The sequence below is a fragment of the Heteronotia binoei genome, chromosome 14 (genome assembly GCF_032191835.1).
Source record: "Heteronotia binoei isolate CCM8104 ecotype False Entrance Well chromosome 14, APGP_CSIRO_Hbin_v1, whole genome shotgun sequence".
In the NCBI taxonomy this organism is placed as follows: Eukaryota; Metazoa; Chordata; class Lepidosauria; order Squamata; family Gekkonidae; genus Heteronotia; species Heteronotia binoei.
The window spans coordinates 1,256,403-1,271,381 of record NC_083236.1 but is presented as its reverse complement, the minus strand read 5'-3'; the positions used below and the strand labels follow the sequence as shown (position 1 = coordinate 1,271,381).

General features: G+C 45.8%; 1 protein-coding gene across 3 annotated transcripts in view; it reads left to right on the top strand.

Moving 5' to 3' along the window:
* The window catches only part of NFX1 (nuclear transcription factor, X-box binding 1), a 441,461-nt gene that overhangs the window by 13,490 nt on the left and 412,992 nt on the right, over positions 1–14,979 (top strand). For all 3 annotated transcript variants that reach the window (XM_060254053.1, XM_060254054.1, XM_060254052.1), the window contains exons 4-6: positions 225–302; positions 2,989–3,094; positions 7,358–7,429. In XM_060254053.1, coding sequence (XP_060110036.1) covers positions 225–302; positions 2,989–3,094; positions 7,358–7,429 — 256 coding nt within the window. The remainder of the gene's footprint in view (positions 1–224; positions 303–2,988; positions 3,095–7,357; positions 7,430–14,979) is intronic.

Here is a 14,979-nt window from a genome sequence, read left to right as displayed (position 1 = left end):
TTGGATCCTTTGACAGTTGGCTATGATCTGTGAATACATCTAGAATAGTTTTATGCATAAGTAAGTTATTGGAGTGGTATGCAAGATCTTACCCTCATATATAATAATAATAATTGAAGTATTGCAATATTTGAAATGATCACACAGATCCAGAGACATAATTCCTTTATATGATAAGAATCTGTATTTTTTTATTAAAAAATCTTAATTTTTCTCTTTGGCAGATAGCAACAGTGGTTGGCGTTGCCCAGCTTGTCAAAATGTTTCATCGCACGTTCCTAATGTTTACACCTGTTTCTGTGGTGAGTGTTTTTCATATTGTGAATGCCTTGATGTTGTTTAACAAAGACATAACATGGATTTGAAACTTGTATCATTTTATCAAATATTTCTAGCTACATAAATAACATTTTCCCCATGTAGCATTATGAATATTTAACCTTATGCTCAGGCAGCTGGCTCTAGGTTGACTCAGCCTTCCATCCTTCCGAGGTCGGTAAAATGAGTATCCAGCTTGATGGGAGTAAAGTGTAGATGACTGGGGAAGGCAATGGCAAACCACCCCATAAAAAAAAAGCCTGTCAAGAAAACGTCATGGTGTGACATCACCCCATGGGTTGGTAACGACTCAGTGCTTGCACAGGGGACTTCCTTTACCTTTTTATATTACAATGCCGGTCATTTCTAGCCACAGTCTTTTTCATTTTCAACGGTGAATTTTATCTATTGTATTTATTGTGTCATTTTGTTACTTTTTCCTTTTATGTTGTGAGCAAAAGTTCCCTTCATCATTGCATTGGCAAAGATCCCATGCAGGCCATTAGAACACCATTGGAGCCATGTAGAATGCTTTTCAATAATCTTTTATATAGGTTTATGTGTGTGTTTGTGTCTATCATCTTTCTATCTGTGTACATGCATAGTGTTTAACTCAACTCAAAAAAATGGAATGGATAAAGTCCTTATATTGTTTCTCTTCCATGTGTGAATGCTTAGACATTACTTAGTAAAGATCTCCATGAGATGTGCTTGGGCCGCAGGGTATGTATCCTGCCGTTTTGTCTGCTGCTGTATAGTTTTCTGTTGCTATGGAAACATTCAGCTCCATCTTTTTGACTCCACTTAAATTACATATGTTTAGAGTTATAATGAGATACTAAGTGAAATAACAGTTATAGATGCAGCTGAGTATCTGTAGCTGAGAGCTGTTGGATTAGAATATGGTTCCCTTCTAGGTCTTAAAGCCAATAATTGGTTTGACCTGAAAAAGGCAGCTATACAGCAAAAACATTATTGCTGTTCAATATTAATTAAAAGCAAAACAATGTTTAATTGCAGCAGCTATATATTTACACACATCTACTGTTATATTAAAATCCAGACCTGCTAACAGAGTCATTAAATGATAGAAAGTGTGCAGGTTTCATATTCAGATGAGATTCCAGAAATTTTGTTCTCAGATCCAAATACATAACAGAAAAAGAAGTGGGGTACAATGAGCAGAGTTAAATATAGCTAGCGGGCAGTGATTAAGTATGCAAAATAGTACCATGTCTATCTATGCCAAAACAGTACAATTAACAAACTGAAAAAATAACCAGTTTGGTTTAGATACCATTTGTGGTATTGTACAACAGCAAAGTCAATAAACATGTCAGAATTGAAGAGTGATGGTGAGAGTGGTGTGGGCAATAAATGCAGTCTGTTAATTGCTATATAACTACTCAAGGCTGGGTTAAACTGAGGACATGTTTTTTCTCAGTTTAACCCAGCCTTAAGTAGCTGCATAGCATAGATCCAGGTGGGCAGCCATGTTGATCTGAAGCAGTAAAAGAAAGTAATACCTTTAAGACCAACATAGTTTTATGCAGAACGTAAGCTTTCGTATGCATGCATACTTCTTCAGAAAAGGGAATGGGGTACAGTGAGCAGAAATACATATAGCTAGTGAGATAAGAGTGTAAACTGATACAAAGTTAGAATCAAATGTCAAAATAGTGTAATAAACTGGAAGACCATTTGGTCTGGATAACATTTGCATAGGAAACCAATAAAAGGTAATAAAAGTTGCCTGTTAATTACTCTTGCTACAAGTCTAGGTAAAACAAAAAGAAATGTATTTCCTAGTGATGTTCTTGTCCACCTAATTTACTTTTTAACATGTAGCATATATTATAAACATCATTCTGTACATTATAAACATCATTATAAATTATAAACATTATAACATTTATAATGTACAGAATGATGTTTATAATATATGCTACATGTTAAAAAAAGGAGAAGAAATGGATTCTGCACTATGATCTGAGGACCTTAACTAGGCTCATGGTCTCAGGTAAGTCATTAACAGTTCAGTCCTATGCCAAGTTACTCCCATCTAGGTTGCCAGCCCCCAAGTCTGAGTGGAGGAACCTCCTGCTTTTGGTGGCTTCTCCCCACCGGCAGCCAGCTGGCCAGCAGAGGAAACTCTGCTCCCAAACAGTGACACCCATGTGCAACAACATCCCTGATGTGATGACATCATGCGGAAGTGATGTCATTGTGCTGGGGACCACTCAGGGACACTCTGGTTTGAGGGCAAAACTCTGTGAGTTATGGGCAATTTTACCATAGTTTTGCCTTCAAAGTGAGCATCCCTGTGCAATGTCCCTGACGTGATGATGTCATTTCCTTATCAGCAGTGTTGCATGGCAACATTGCTGTTTGGAGGCAGAGCCCCTCCCAGAAGGCTCTTTCCCTTCCGCCGCTGGAAAAAGGTAAGGACCTAGCAACTCTACTCCCATCTCAGGCCACTAATTTCACTGGGGTTAGACTGGAATAAGAGAAACATACAATTATACTGTTAATCTGTTGCAAAATTATAACAAAATCTGATAATTTTACAGGAGAGAAACATTTGGAATCTGTGAGTTTTAACTATGTTTAATAGTTTTGTTTAGTTTTCATATAAAAATGTACATTTTGGATATTTGCTTCCTTTTGTAGGTCGTGTTAAAAACCCTGAGTGGAACAGAAATGAAATTCCACACAGTTGTGGAGAACTCTGTAGAAAAAGAAGATCAACTCAAGATTGCCCACATTTGTGTAATATGTAAGTATGCGTGTTAAAAAAATCACAGTGGACTATATGATGTGCCTGAACTCTTGGAACAAGAAGCAGGGTGAACGTTGGAATTGCTGTAGCTTCCTAAGACAAGCCTGCCTATTTCCCCCTCCTTCTCTGGTTCACGCACGACAGAAATAGTCACCTACCTATGGGTCAGCGCTCAGAGGACAACTAAGGTCCTGATGCTAAGCACGCTTGCTTGAGAGTAAGTCTGCACCAAATTCCTCCTTGACCTCCAGGAGCTGCACAGTGTGTGTGAAAGAGCCGCATGTGCCCCCCCCCCCTCGAAGGGTTGTTAGGATAAACTGGGGAAGGGGAGAAGAGCTGTATAAGTCACATCAGGTTCCCCTTGAGGAGGAAATAAGTTATAAATAACTAAAAGAAAGAAAGGAATCTTTGAAAATATTTTATAAAAGGACATAAGCAGTGCTGCTAAAGATGTAATAGTGGAGATCCTTAGCTTTGTAACAGTGGAGATCCTGAGCAGGAGCAGCTGCTGAATCAGGCCCACCCTTTTGTTTAGTGCAAATCTGCAGTGGAACTCCTTCCAGCCCTCGTTACAGGTAAGGGTTACCTGGACATAAAGAGTAACTGTCATGGGTGCTGGGGACCCTGCAGAAGAAGCTGAGCCTGCAGAAGAAACTGTTCCCTTGCCACCTCACCAGTGCCCCTGCCACCGGCACCAGTCCCCCTGCCGCCTACTGGAGAAGACCCAAGCCCCCCTGCCTCGCCCTCTCGGGTGGCTCGTGTGCATGACCGCCTTCGTCAGGACCTCAGGGATCAGAGGAGGGCGGCACGCTCACGAGCAAGATGCTCCCTGAGCCCTGAGTTCTAAAAGGATCCTGGCCCCTCTAAAAGTGAGGATGCTTGAGTCTCAGCAGGATCCTGGCCGCCCTCTGAGTCAGCAATTAGTCCAAATGGGCAACAGACAGCAGAGGGCTATATAGCTGTGGGCTTTGGGAGAAGGCTTTGTGGAAGCAACCAGTCACTTACCTGATGTTCTAGCATCCACTTTGGCTTCTGGACCCCTTGACGTTGGCTTTGACTTCTTGACCCCCTGACTTCGGCTTCTGAACTTCTGACCTGCGATACCTGGACTGTGATTTGGTTTTGGCGCTTTGAACCCTCTTTGCTCACCAGCTACAGACCTTGGACTGCCCCTGGACTTCGCCTGGCCTGGCCCCAGCTCGTGACAGATTGCTTCCACCACCCCAAACACCCACTCCGCAGGATGGATGCTGAAGCAAGTGGAACCGCAGGACTACTGGCTGCCCTCCAAACCCAGGTACAGCAGCTGACACAGGCAGTAGTGCACTTGCAGCAACAATCTGCGGCCAGCGCTCCAGCCAAGTGCCCAGTTCCCCCACCTGACAGATTTGGAGCTGCTGTGGAAGAATTTCCTGCTTTCCTGGCGCAGTGTTGGTTGTACTTCGAACTAAGACCATGGGACTTCCCCAATGACAAAACAAAGGTGTGTTTCATTATTAATCTGTTAAAGGGGCAGGTTGCCAAGTGGGCCACACCCCTACTGGTTGGGTCCTCTCCCCTACTGACTGATTACCAGGGGTTCGAGGCCCACCTATTGCTGCCTTCGCGAACCCAGTCCAAGCAGCCACGGCCAACCGGAAAATCAGGGCCCTGAAACAAGGCAAATCCTCGGTGGCTCAGTATGCCACCGAATTCAAGCTCCTGGCCCAAGACTTGACGTGGAACGAGGCTGCCCAGATGGACCAGTTTACCGAGGGGTTGACAGAGGAAGTCCTGGACGAACTGGCCAGGGTGGAGCAGCCACCCACACTCCAAGAACTCATCACCCTCTGCCTCCGCATCGATGGCTGCCTGGAAAGCCGCCGCCAAGCCAAGACCAGCGGGCGCCGGCTCCATGCGCCGTGCCACTTGGCTCCTCTCCCATCCCCAGCTAATACCAGAGACGAGGGTGAGCCTATGCAGCTTGGAGCTGCTCGACCCCGCCTGACTCCAGAAGAGAAGGCCAGACGCCGCACGCAGAATCTGTGCCTCTACTGCAGCACGGCAGGCCACTATGCCTCTGGCTGCCCCGCTAAGCGTTGGATACGCTTTGAACCCTGGCCCCAGATCGTGACAGTAACTATGATTAAGGCTGAAGCAGAAGGACAAGAGGAATTCCAGCTCCAGACAGGAAGGGTTGGAGTGAAAAAACGCAGGAGCTGCTGGATTCTTCATTTTGCATCTGCATTGCATTCTTGGGTCCCATGGTGGGTGGGGGAAAGGCATCTGCTGTTGCATCCTGTGCCTTCTTAAGAACCTTAGCTTTCAGCTGGGGGATGGGGGAATCTCTCTGATGTGAAGGGATTAAGTGAACACTTGGGCCAAAATGGGTATATTCAAAGGGCATTTTGTAGAAAAAGAGGTGCTGGAGCTTATTAGCATGACTCATTTGTATATGTTATGCTTCCTCCCCACCCCCCTGAGTGAAAGAGAGAAAGAAAAGTGAAAGGAAGGAAGACAGAAAAATGACAGGAAGGCAGACAATAAGACAGACCAAAAAAGTTGCTAGGAAGGAAGGCAGACAGACAGGCAAGAAGCCTTCCTTTTGCTCCCTCCTAATGGCTTCCTGTGTCTTAAAGCAAGCAGCTGAGTGGGTCCCATCAGCTGCTTGCTTTATGGAGCAGGCAGCCATTAGAAGCCTCGCTTTTGCTCCCTCTCACTTGTAGGCAGAGGGAAGCAAAAGTGAGCCTTGCAATGGTCTCCTGCCTCTTAAAAAATACACCTCCGCTTTTAAAAGGGATGTGGGAGGGGGGCTCCAAGAGCATCGGGAGCTTCCAGAGCACCACTTCAGTGAGCTCTGCCCCCAACTGAGGCCTGGGTATAAGTGGGGGGGGGGTCGATGCCCTGTGCAGCTTTCTGTTTTTTTCTTCACTGCCTCTGCTCTGTCTTCTTTTGACTGCTGCCTTTCTGTCTATTTCTAGGCCTTTTACCTTAGATTTTCTACCAGGCCATTATACCAGAAACATGCATGATAACTTGAACACCTGAATCTTAGCAAAGTATCAGTTTTGCAAAATAAAAACTTGTATTGATTTTTTTCCCAGAACCATGATTTGTCTGTGCGGAATCTTCATTTTATCTGTACAGTGCATGCCCTGCTATTAGATATAAATAGTTCAGACTGAATGTGAATGTGTTGCTTACTTAAACTAGTTATGGCTTGTGAATCATCTCCCTGGCAGTAGTTATTGTAACTCCTTCAGCTGCATAGTTAACGGTGTGGTTTTAGCTCTTGATTGCACACGACACAAGAGTACTTCCAGGCTTCATCACTAGAGGTGCTTAGCAAGAGGTCTTTGGAATCAACATTTCCCCGTGTCTTTCTAGCAGTCTCCCTGCCCACACCGGTCTGCAAGTGTTCCTCATCCCAGAGGCAGCTCAAGGCATTTGATGCCTGCCAGGCAAGCAGACAGGCTGCAGGGGCGGGGCCTCTGCAGTGCCCTTTGGGGCCCTGGCAGGGGGCCTCCTTGGCTGCCCCTCAAAGTCAGCGCCTGCACAGCCTGCCACACACGGGTGGCTTGGCAGAAACAGGCCCCTAAAGCACAGGGAAGGCAAGGGCAAACCACCCTGTAAAAGAAAGTCTGCTGTGAAAACCTCCTGCTGCGACGTCACCCCAGAGTCGGAAGCGACTGGTGCTTGCACAGGGGATGACCTTGACCTTTTTATAGAGGATGTGACCTGCAAAGCACCCGGGCCAGCTTCCCCACCCCATGGGAGCACGGCAGCAGTCTGCCCTGGGGCCCAGGTGTGAGGGACTCACCGTCCCCTGTCCCTCACAAAGCCCATCTCTGTTCAGACTCCACCTCAGGGCCAGGAGCAGAGTGTCGCAGAAGAGGGCCACTTGTGAGATGAAACCGTGGGGGGTGGGTGGGTTGGTTGTAACATTCTTGGAATGTGTATCTGCTTGTATTGTTCTAACCTGAGGTGAGGGAAGAGCTAGGAAAGGGATGGGGGTTGGGAGGAGTTGTTGGTTTTGCAGTCCAGTCTGGGCTAGCAGGGAGAAGCTGCAGCCAGGGTTGGGTTGAATGGTCATCTGTGAGACAGATCGTGGTTTCACAAGCCACCTCCCGTTAAAGGGAGCTGTAGCTTTGTGATAGGTCTGGACTGACACTCCTTGTCACTGAAAGTCATGTTGTTGTTAGCATTTGAGAATATCTTGGTTAGGATTCTTGCTGATAGCTTTGGTGACTAAGGTTGAACTGCGGTGCTTTTCCTTTTCAGCCTCTGCCATCCAGGGCCTTGCCCATCATGCCCTGCTTTTATGACCAAAAAATGTGAATGTGAACGCACAAGGTGAGTGTTTTTTCGGGGGGGGGGGAGAGTTTAAGAACTTTTTTATTGTTCACAAAATAGTTATTTGGAGGTGTGGTGGTTGTTAAGTCTCTGCAGAACCGAAGGTGCTCGGCTGGCTCCTGGCTTCCTCCTCCTCCTCTGTGAATGGGAGGCCAAGCATGTGAGGACGGAAGCAGCCTCTGCAAATGTTTCCCTCCTGTGGGGATCTGAAGAGTGGCTTTTTCTTGGGGTTCAGGGGGCTGAAGTGCAGGACAAAATGGAAACATCTCTGTGAGCAGAGCTCCACTTGTGGGGCCTGGCTCCTTGCCATCTAAAGTAATATATTACGTCAGTGGTACTTGCTCTGCTGCCCGCGGAGAGTTGTGTTTGCCATCGACCAAAGAGCCACATTTGCTTCCATCCTTGGATGAAACCTGTACCTCATTGATGCTCACAGCTCACCTGTTCCATCAGTGGCAGCTGTTTTAAGGTGGGAACCACCTGCTGCCTCCAGGCCCCTGCAGGCCAGGGGTTTCCCCATTATCCTGAAACAGAGGGCAGGTGGCACAGAGGGTGACAGTGTTCACAAGAGGCACAGGTGGCCCCAAGCCACTACGTATCACTAGCTTGAATATAACACAGTCCATATTTTTAGGAACTCAGCTCACTTCACAGCAGTCCCAGATGAGCTCCTCATCTTGGTGGTGATCCTCTGCTGCTAGTGGCAGCCAGCCAATTGCCAGTTCTGGAAAGAGGCGGTTAGGAGTGAAACACGCAGTTCCTTGAGAAGGGATGCATGGAATGTGTGTTGGTATTCTGAGGGACATTGTAACAAAACATTTTTTATGGAGTGTCGTCTCTGTATGCCCACTGAACAGAACCCACTTCCTAAATGGATGCCGCCCCAGTGCTCTCTTGCAGCTGCAGGCTGCCTTTAGAATGGATGCCACAAATAACTTTTCCTGGCAGAATGACTCATGGTGCTCTTGCTGTGTTAGATTTGCTTCTGCAGTTTACGTTAGTCTGGGAAAACATAGCAGGCTTTGTGGGGATGGAGTTTTCTTTTTTGTGTGGGGGAAAATTGATACCCTGCTTATCTACCCCTATAAATTTTGTTTTGCTAATGGGAGAAGACTCTGCTAGTAAGCCAGTAGTAACAATGAGCTTAGTAAGCCAAGAGTAGCAATAAGCGTAAGACTTAAGCAACGCTTATTGTTGCTCTTGGCTTACTAAGCTCATTGCTATCAGAGCCATAATATGGAAGGTAAGAAAGAAAGCCAGTTCTACCTAAAAGCTTGGGAGAATAAATAAATAAGTCTTTGTATGGTGCTGGATAGACAACAAATCTGGTGCCAGGTGAGCATCAAAGGCGAGGGCATTCCAAATCTGGCATGCCGCAACCTGCAGCAGCCCTGCTCATCACTCTGCGAGGTTCATCTAAAGAAACAAACAGAGGAGGTGGGGCAGAGCCTCGGAGGTGTCACATGAAACTTGTCTCGCTGGACCAGGGTTCCAGCTTGTTGCACCAGCATGCCCCTTATGTTACATTTTGGATCTTGGTTTCAGACATATTAGATTTAATTTTAGTGATTTAATCCAGAGTAGCTGAAACCACTCTGTCTAGAGAAGGCAAAGGCAGAAAGGAGCAGAAATGATGTTCTATTTATCCTGGCAAGGGAGATTTTTAAAATCTATTTATTTGAATGATAAATGATATTAAACATGAAATTACCATGTATTATACAGATATGCATTAAGCAACATTTGTCAATATTGATATGGGTACTGCTAGACATTTTTATTAACAAATTGGTCTTTCATTTTTGTTGGCCACTTCCTTTAAGAATGATAGATTGGATTGCAGGACTTCCTCTTGCAAAGTGAAATGAAATGAAATGTATGGGTCTGAAGCAGCAGACATATCTTGAATAAAATTTTGTTGATCTTAAAGGACCCGGACTTTGTTCTGAAAAGAAATGTTCTGTTTGGAAGACAAAACAGAATACAAAGGAAATGGAAACATTTAAGAACTAGTATGCATCAGAGGGCAAATTATGAGAACTCAGGGAAGAATGAGGAAAGGCAATGGCAAACCACCCCGTAAAAAGTCTGCCATGAAAACGTTGTGACGCAACGTCACCCCAGAGTCAGAAACGACTGGTGCTTGCACAGGGGACTACCTTTACCTTTTTTTTTTTTACAGGGAAGATACTTAGTTCTTCAAAATGCCCCTCGCTAGCGGGCATCTCTTGTGCAGTGAGCAAAACACATCTGTCTCTTCTACTATGTTCCCAGCTGGGTAGCCTCCTTGGTTTCTGTGACTCAAAGAAAACTCACATTGTGTTCGTAGCTAATAGTTCCAGATATAACTTCGAATGAGGCAGTGGGCATCCAAATTAATTAAATTGGCCTCCCTTGCTCTGAAATATTTAATCTTTTGATGGCCCACCTAAAGTCCTGACAATATTTTTCCGATTCCTTGCTTTCAGCTGGAAACTGCATTAATGTCAGTCAGTCTCCTGCTCTGCATTCAGATGGTTTTATCTGTCTTATTGCTATGTTTTCTTGATCTGAAATTTTGATTTTGTTGTGATCTGCCTTGAACCCATTCGCAGGTAGGGTGGAATATAAATCCGCTAAATCAAGAAAATAATAAATAAATACAAATAAATAGTGACACGATACATCATATCAAAGGGCTGGGGGGTCAGCTGTTTCAGCTGACATTTCAGACTGGAAACAGAATTTATGTAGTTTGTGGGTTTGCTATGAGGTAAGGTTAAGAATGGAAGAATTCCCAAGTGGGTCCTGGGGGCCAGGAAACCTCCTCTTTACACTTTCTCCATCTGTTGGCCTCATTCATTGCTGGCCTTTGCTGCTGTGACCCAAGTGCAGAGAGCACAAGTAAAAACAGTGCAAAAGGACATACTTGGCTGTCTGGGATCTCAGATGGGGAATCTTCTTTTTCTGTTCATTGTGTCTCATGTAAATAGGCCTTCTGATACAGAGCAGCAAAACTGTATGAAAAGAAAATACAGTTGTAGTATTTCTCCCCCTCCCTTGCAATATCTCAGGAGGCAAACATGGTCCTTAGTGTGGATGCTGATACTTGTCTTGAGTAAAGGGAGAAAAGAAAAACAAGGCTGGTTTCCACAGGGCACCACGATGGTTGAAAGGCAGGGCAAAGATGACTCTGTCTGAGCAGCACCAAGCACATAATAATAATACTTTTTATTTATATCCCGCCCTCCCCGCCGAGGCAGGCTCAGGGCGGCTCACAACATATAAATACAATGTACAGTAAAACCATAATACACGATAATTACAATTATATAAAACCATCATTAAATCGACTTGTATTAAAATTAACATTATGGTGCTATGGCTCAAATCCTCTATAAAATTCAGTGGCTAAAACATTTCCAGCGAATCTATCTTGGCTCGGCATTAAGTGAAGGCTATTTTAAAGAGGTAGGTCTTGCAGGCCCTGCGGAATTGGTCTAAACACCGCAGGGCCCGCACATCCTCTGGGAGTTGGTTCCACAGTAGTGGAGCTGCAGTAGAGAAGGCCTGGTCCCAAGTAGTCTTCAATCTGGCGTCCCTTGGCCCAGGGGTATTCAGCTGGTTCTTTCCAGCTGACCTCAGCACTCTCTGGGGTTCGTATGGGGAGAGACGGTCCCTCAAGTAGGCAGGTCCTCGGCCATATAGAGCTTTAAAGGTAATAACCAGCACTTTGTAACGAACTCGGTACACCACTGGCAGCCAGTGCAATCCGCGCAGCCCCAGCCGTATGTGCTCCCATATGTTTTCATCACGTGTCACTCTCAGCTGTAGCACATGGGGCAGCATGATATGTACATCTTTTATTTTCAGGGATGATGCAGTGTTTTATGGGTTTAGCTAGAACATTTAGTATGTGGAGCAGTTTATAGAATGGGTGTGTGAAAGGAAATTGGGCCGTACACGAAAGCATTCTTCTATCCAATAGAACGATTGATGTGGGTGCATTCAATATGACTGGCTACGTACTTGTGCCCTGATAGTTGTCTGGAATGCCAGTGTTTCAGATGCTGGCAGTTCACCCTCCATGAAATGGAATTATCACGACATCCACAGCATTCAAGTTGAACTTCAGAACTTCATCTTAGAAATGTTCTGCATTTTCAGTTTTGAAGAACTGATTCACTGTGGAGCTTTTTCTTTTTGTTGGGTGGGTGAGGGGAATGCTTTGCCAACCTTAATACTCAGTCTTGTAGGGAAGAAGAGAGCAGCCCATTGAAAATGAGAGCTGGAGCTTCACGTGTGGAGGCATGATGCTTCAGATGGTTTGTTTCCTTTAACTGTGGCTGTTAGGTCTGAATACCTAACCAGTGAGTCCCTAACGGTTGGGCCCCAGACCTGTACATGAAACTGAAGTGGACTGAATTCGTTCTTCCTTCCCCATTTCCCCTCAGGAACAACATTGCATAGAGACTGGTGGGAGGAGGGAGTCAGGAAATGTCCATTCACTGGAAATTTAGTTTGGATCATGGTTCATTGCATCTGCACCGAGGAAACCCAGTTATGTCAGTTCCCCACCTCTGCTTACAGCCGGGCAAAGCTGATCTCACGGGCATCTCTCTAGACACATCTGAGCTTCGAAAACTCAATGACAGCTTTTGTTGGGTTTGCAGTTTTGATCAGGGGTAAGGCAGTCAGTCATCATCTGAGCTTCCAATGGTTCAGTTGTGTACCTGGGGCCAGAAAGAGACATTGGTCTTGAAACCACTCATTTCAACATGCAGCACAATTTCAGCTTCAGAATTTAGATGCAAAACAGAGCTTGAGTTTGAATCTGGCCTTGACTTGGGTAGTCCAGGCAAGATCTTGGAAGCAAAGTAGCGTTGACTCTGGTTAGTACTTGGGTGGGAGACCTGGGAGTACTAGCAGGTGGGGGGGTGCAGGGGCAGGCTTTATTCAGCCGCTTCGCTGAATATCCTCCAGGCCCCCAGTAGAGGGCAGTCTGTTCTTTGCTCAAATGTCATTTGGCCAACCTCACAAGATGACACATGAAACCATGTAATCTGAATGTTGCCTCTAGGGCAGGGGTGGCTAAACTTGCTTAATGTAAGAGCTGCATAGAACAAATGGCAGATGTTTGAGAGCCTCAAGACACGAATGTCAAATGTGTGAAGGAAGGCAGGCAGGCAAACAAATAGAAGGGAAGGAGAGATGGAAAGAAAGCAACTTTAAATGTATTCCCCAAGCCATCGGCTGACTTGGCTTGGAGAAATTTAAATAAATGAGGACAAATGCCTTCTCCAAGCTGGCTGACATGGTGTTGGGGGCTTCGAGAGCCACGCAATTTGTATGAAAGAGCCACATGTGGCTCCAGAGATGCAGTTTGGCCACCCTTGTCTGTCTGTCTATTTGCATTAGCAGCTGAATGCTTATTCCCAGACATCCAACTCAAACTAATCGTAACAAATTTGCATTGAAGAAGTGGACATAGTGTTTTCTGAACCAAAATAAGACTACCACTTTAGCGTTGCTTTATGTTGCTGCAGCTGTTTAATTGTAATAAGTGTCAAGTCTGCAGATTCAATAACAAGTCGATGTAGATACAAAGAAACTAGTTTATTGATACTGGATACTTGTGGCCTAAGCTAAGGTTTGAAAAGACTGAAGACATACAGTAGATACATTGCATATAAGGAGTACTTCAAAGGCATTCCTACGGGCAGGGAAATTGTGCAGGGGACATTCACACATAGATGTTACAAATACATTCTCATGTTGTTTAGGCGTGCTGGCTTTGATGCTTTTCAGGCTCCTTCCTCTCCCCCGGGCCTGAGAAGGTTCAGATAAGACTTTTCACACATCACCATTTCAAAGCAGGGAGATTCTCTAAGGAAGGGAGGGGGGAACAGGAGAAGGGTTGCTAGCAGCATTTGGTTATACTTTGGTTCTACCCAGCATGCTCTTTGGTTGAGCCATAGTTAAAGCCAGACTTGACATGCTGCCCCCTCTAAGCTGCCTCTACTGCCCTGTTAGAACATTTCTGATGGAACCTCTTGATCAGGTCTGGGGCTGATATATCTTTTTCTGCCACCCACTCATTTTCGCTGGAGGGAAAATGTTTCCATTTTATTAGGTAATGCAGGACCCCTCTTTTGACTTTAGAGTCCAGGATTTCTTGGTCTTTGTGATGGTTCTGATTCCCAACCAGGATAGATTGTGGGGCAGGTTCTCGAGGGTGCCAAACCGAAGCCCCGGGTTCCCAATGGAGTAAACTGCAGTGAAATACAGAATGCACTTTACTAAACATTTTTGGCAGCTCTAATTCTACCGTCACCTGATTGATCACTCTCGGGATTCTGAAGGGTCCCAAGAACTTATATGCCAATTTCTTAGAAGGTTGGCTGAGGGGCAGGTTCTTAGTGGACACGAATACTGAGTCCCCTACTTTGAAATCCCAAGCGGGAACATAATAATAATAATAAATTTTATTTGTATCCCGCCCTCCTCACCTCGGCAGGCTCAGGGCAGCTAACAACATTTCATAAAAACATACAATAATAGATAAAACCTTTAAATTTAACAATATAAAACATTACATTTAACCATTAAAAACCAGTCAATACAGTTAGGTAACTTGGTCTGACAGTACTGATGGTGTTTGACGCTAGTCTTCCAGTTTATACATAGCGGTATAGGTCTTTAGAGCCGCATTGGCGGATCCTTAATTGACAGCTTTCTTTAGCAGTCCGAATATGCAAGTTTAAAGAGGGTGGTCTTGCAGGCCCTGCGGAACTGATCGAGGTTCCGCAGGGCCCGCACCTCCTCAGGGAGTTGGTTCCATAGGGCAGGGGCCGCGATTGAAAAGGCCCGTGCTCTGGTATTCTGATGTTTAATCTCTTTCGGCCCAGGGATAGTCATTAGATTTTTCCCGGCTGACCTCAGTGCTCTCTGGGGTTCATATGGGGAAAGACGGTCCCTCAGGTAGGCAGGTCCTCGGCCATATAAGGCTTTAAAGGTAGTGACCAACACTTTGTACTGGACCCGGTATATAATCGGCAGCCAGTGCAGTTCACGTAGCCCCGGCCGTATATGTTCCCATTTCGGGAGTCCCAACAACAGCCTGGCCGCCGCGTTCTGCACTAGCTGCAGCCTCCGGGTCCGGCACATAGGTAGCCCCAAGTAGAGGGCATTACAGTAGTCCAATCTTGAGGTGACCGTTGCGTGGATCACTGTTGCGAGGTCCTGGCGCTCAAGGAAAGGGGCCAACTGCCTTGCCCGCTTCAGATGGAAGAATGCTGACTTGGCAGTGGCTGCTATCTGGGCCTCCATCGATAATGAAGGCTCCATTAAAACACCCAGGCTCTTTACCTGGCGCGCTGCCTTCAATGGCGCACCGTCGAAGGCCGGGAGAGCTATTTCCCCTCCCAGAGCGCCGCGACCCACACAAAGGACCTCTGTCTTCGCTGGATTCAGCTTCAGCCCACTCAGCCTAAGCCACGTCGCAACAGCCTGTAAAGCCCGGTCGAGATTCCCTGGGGCGGAGTCGGGCCGGCTGTCCATTAGTAGATAGA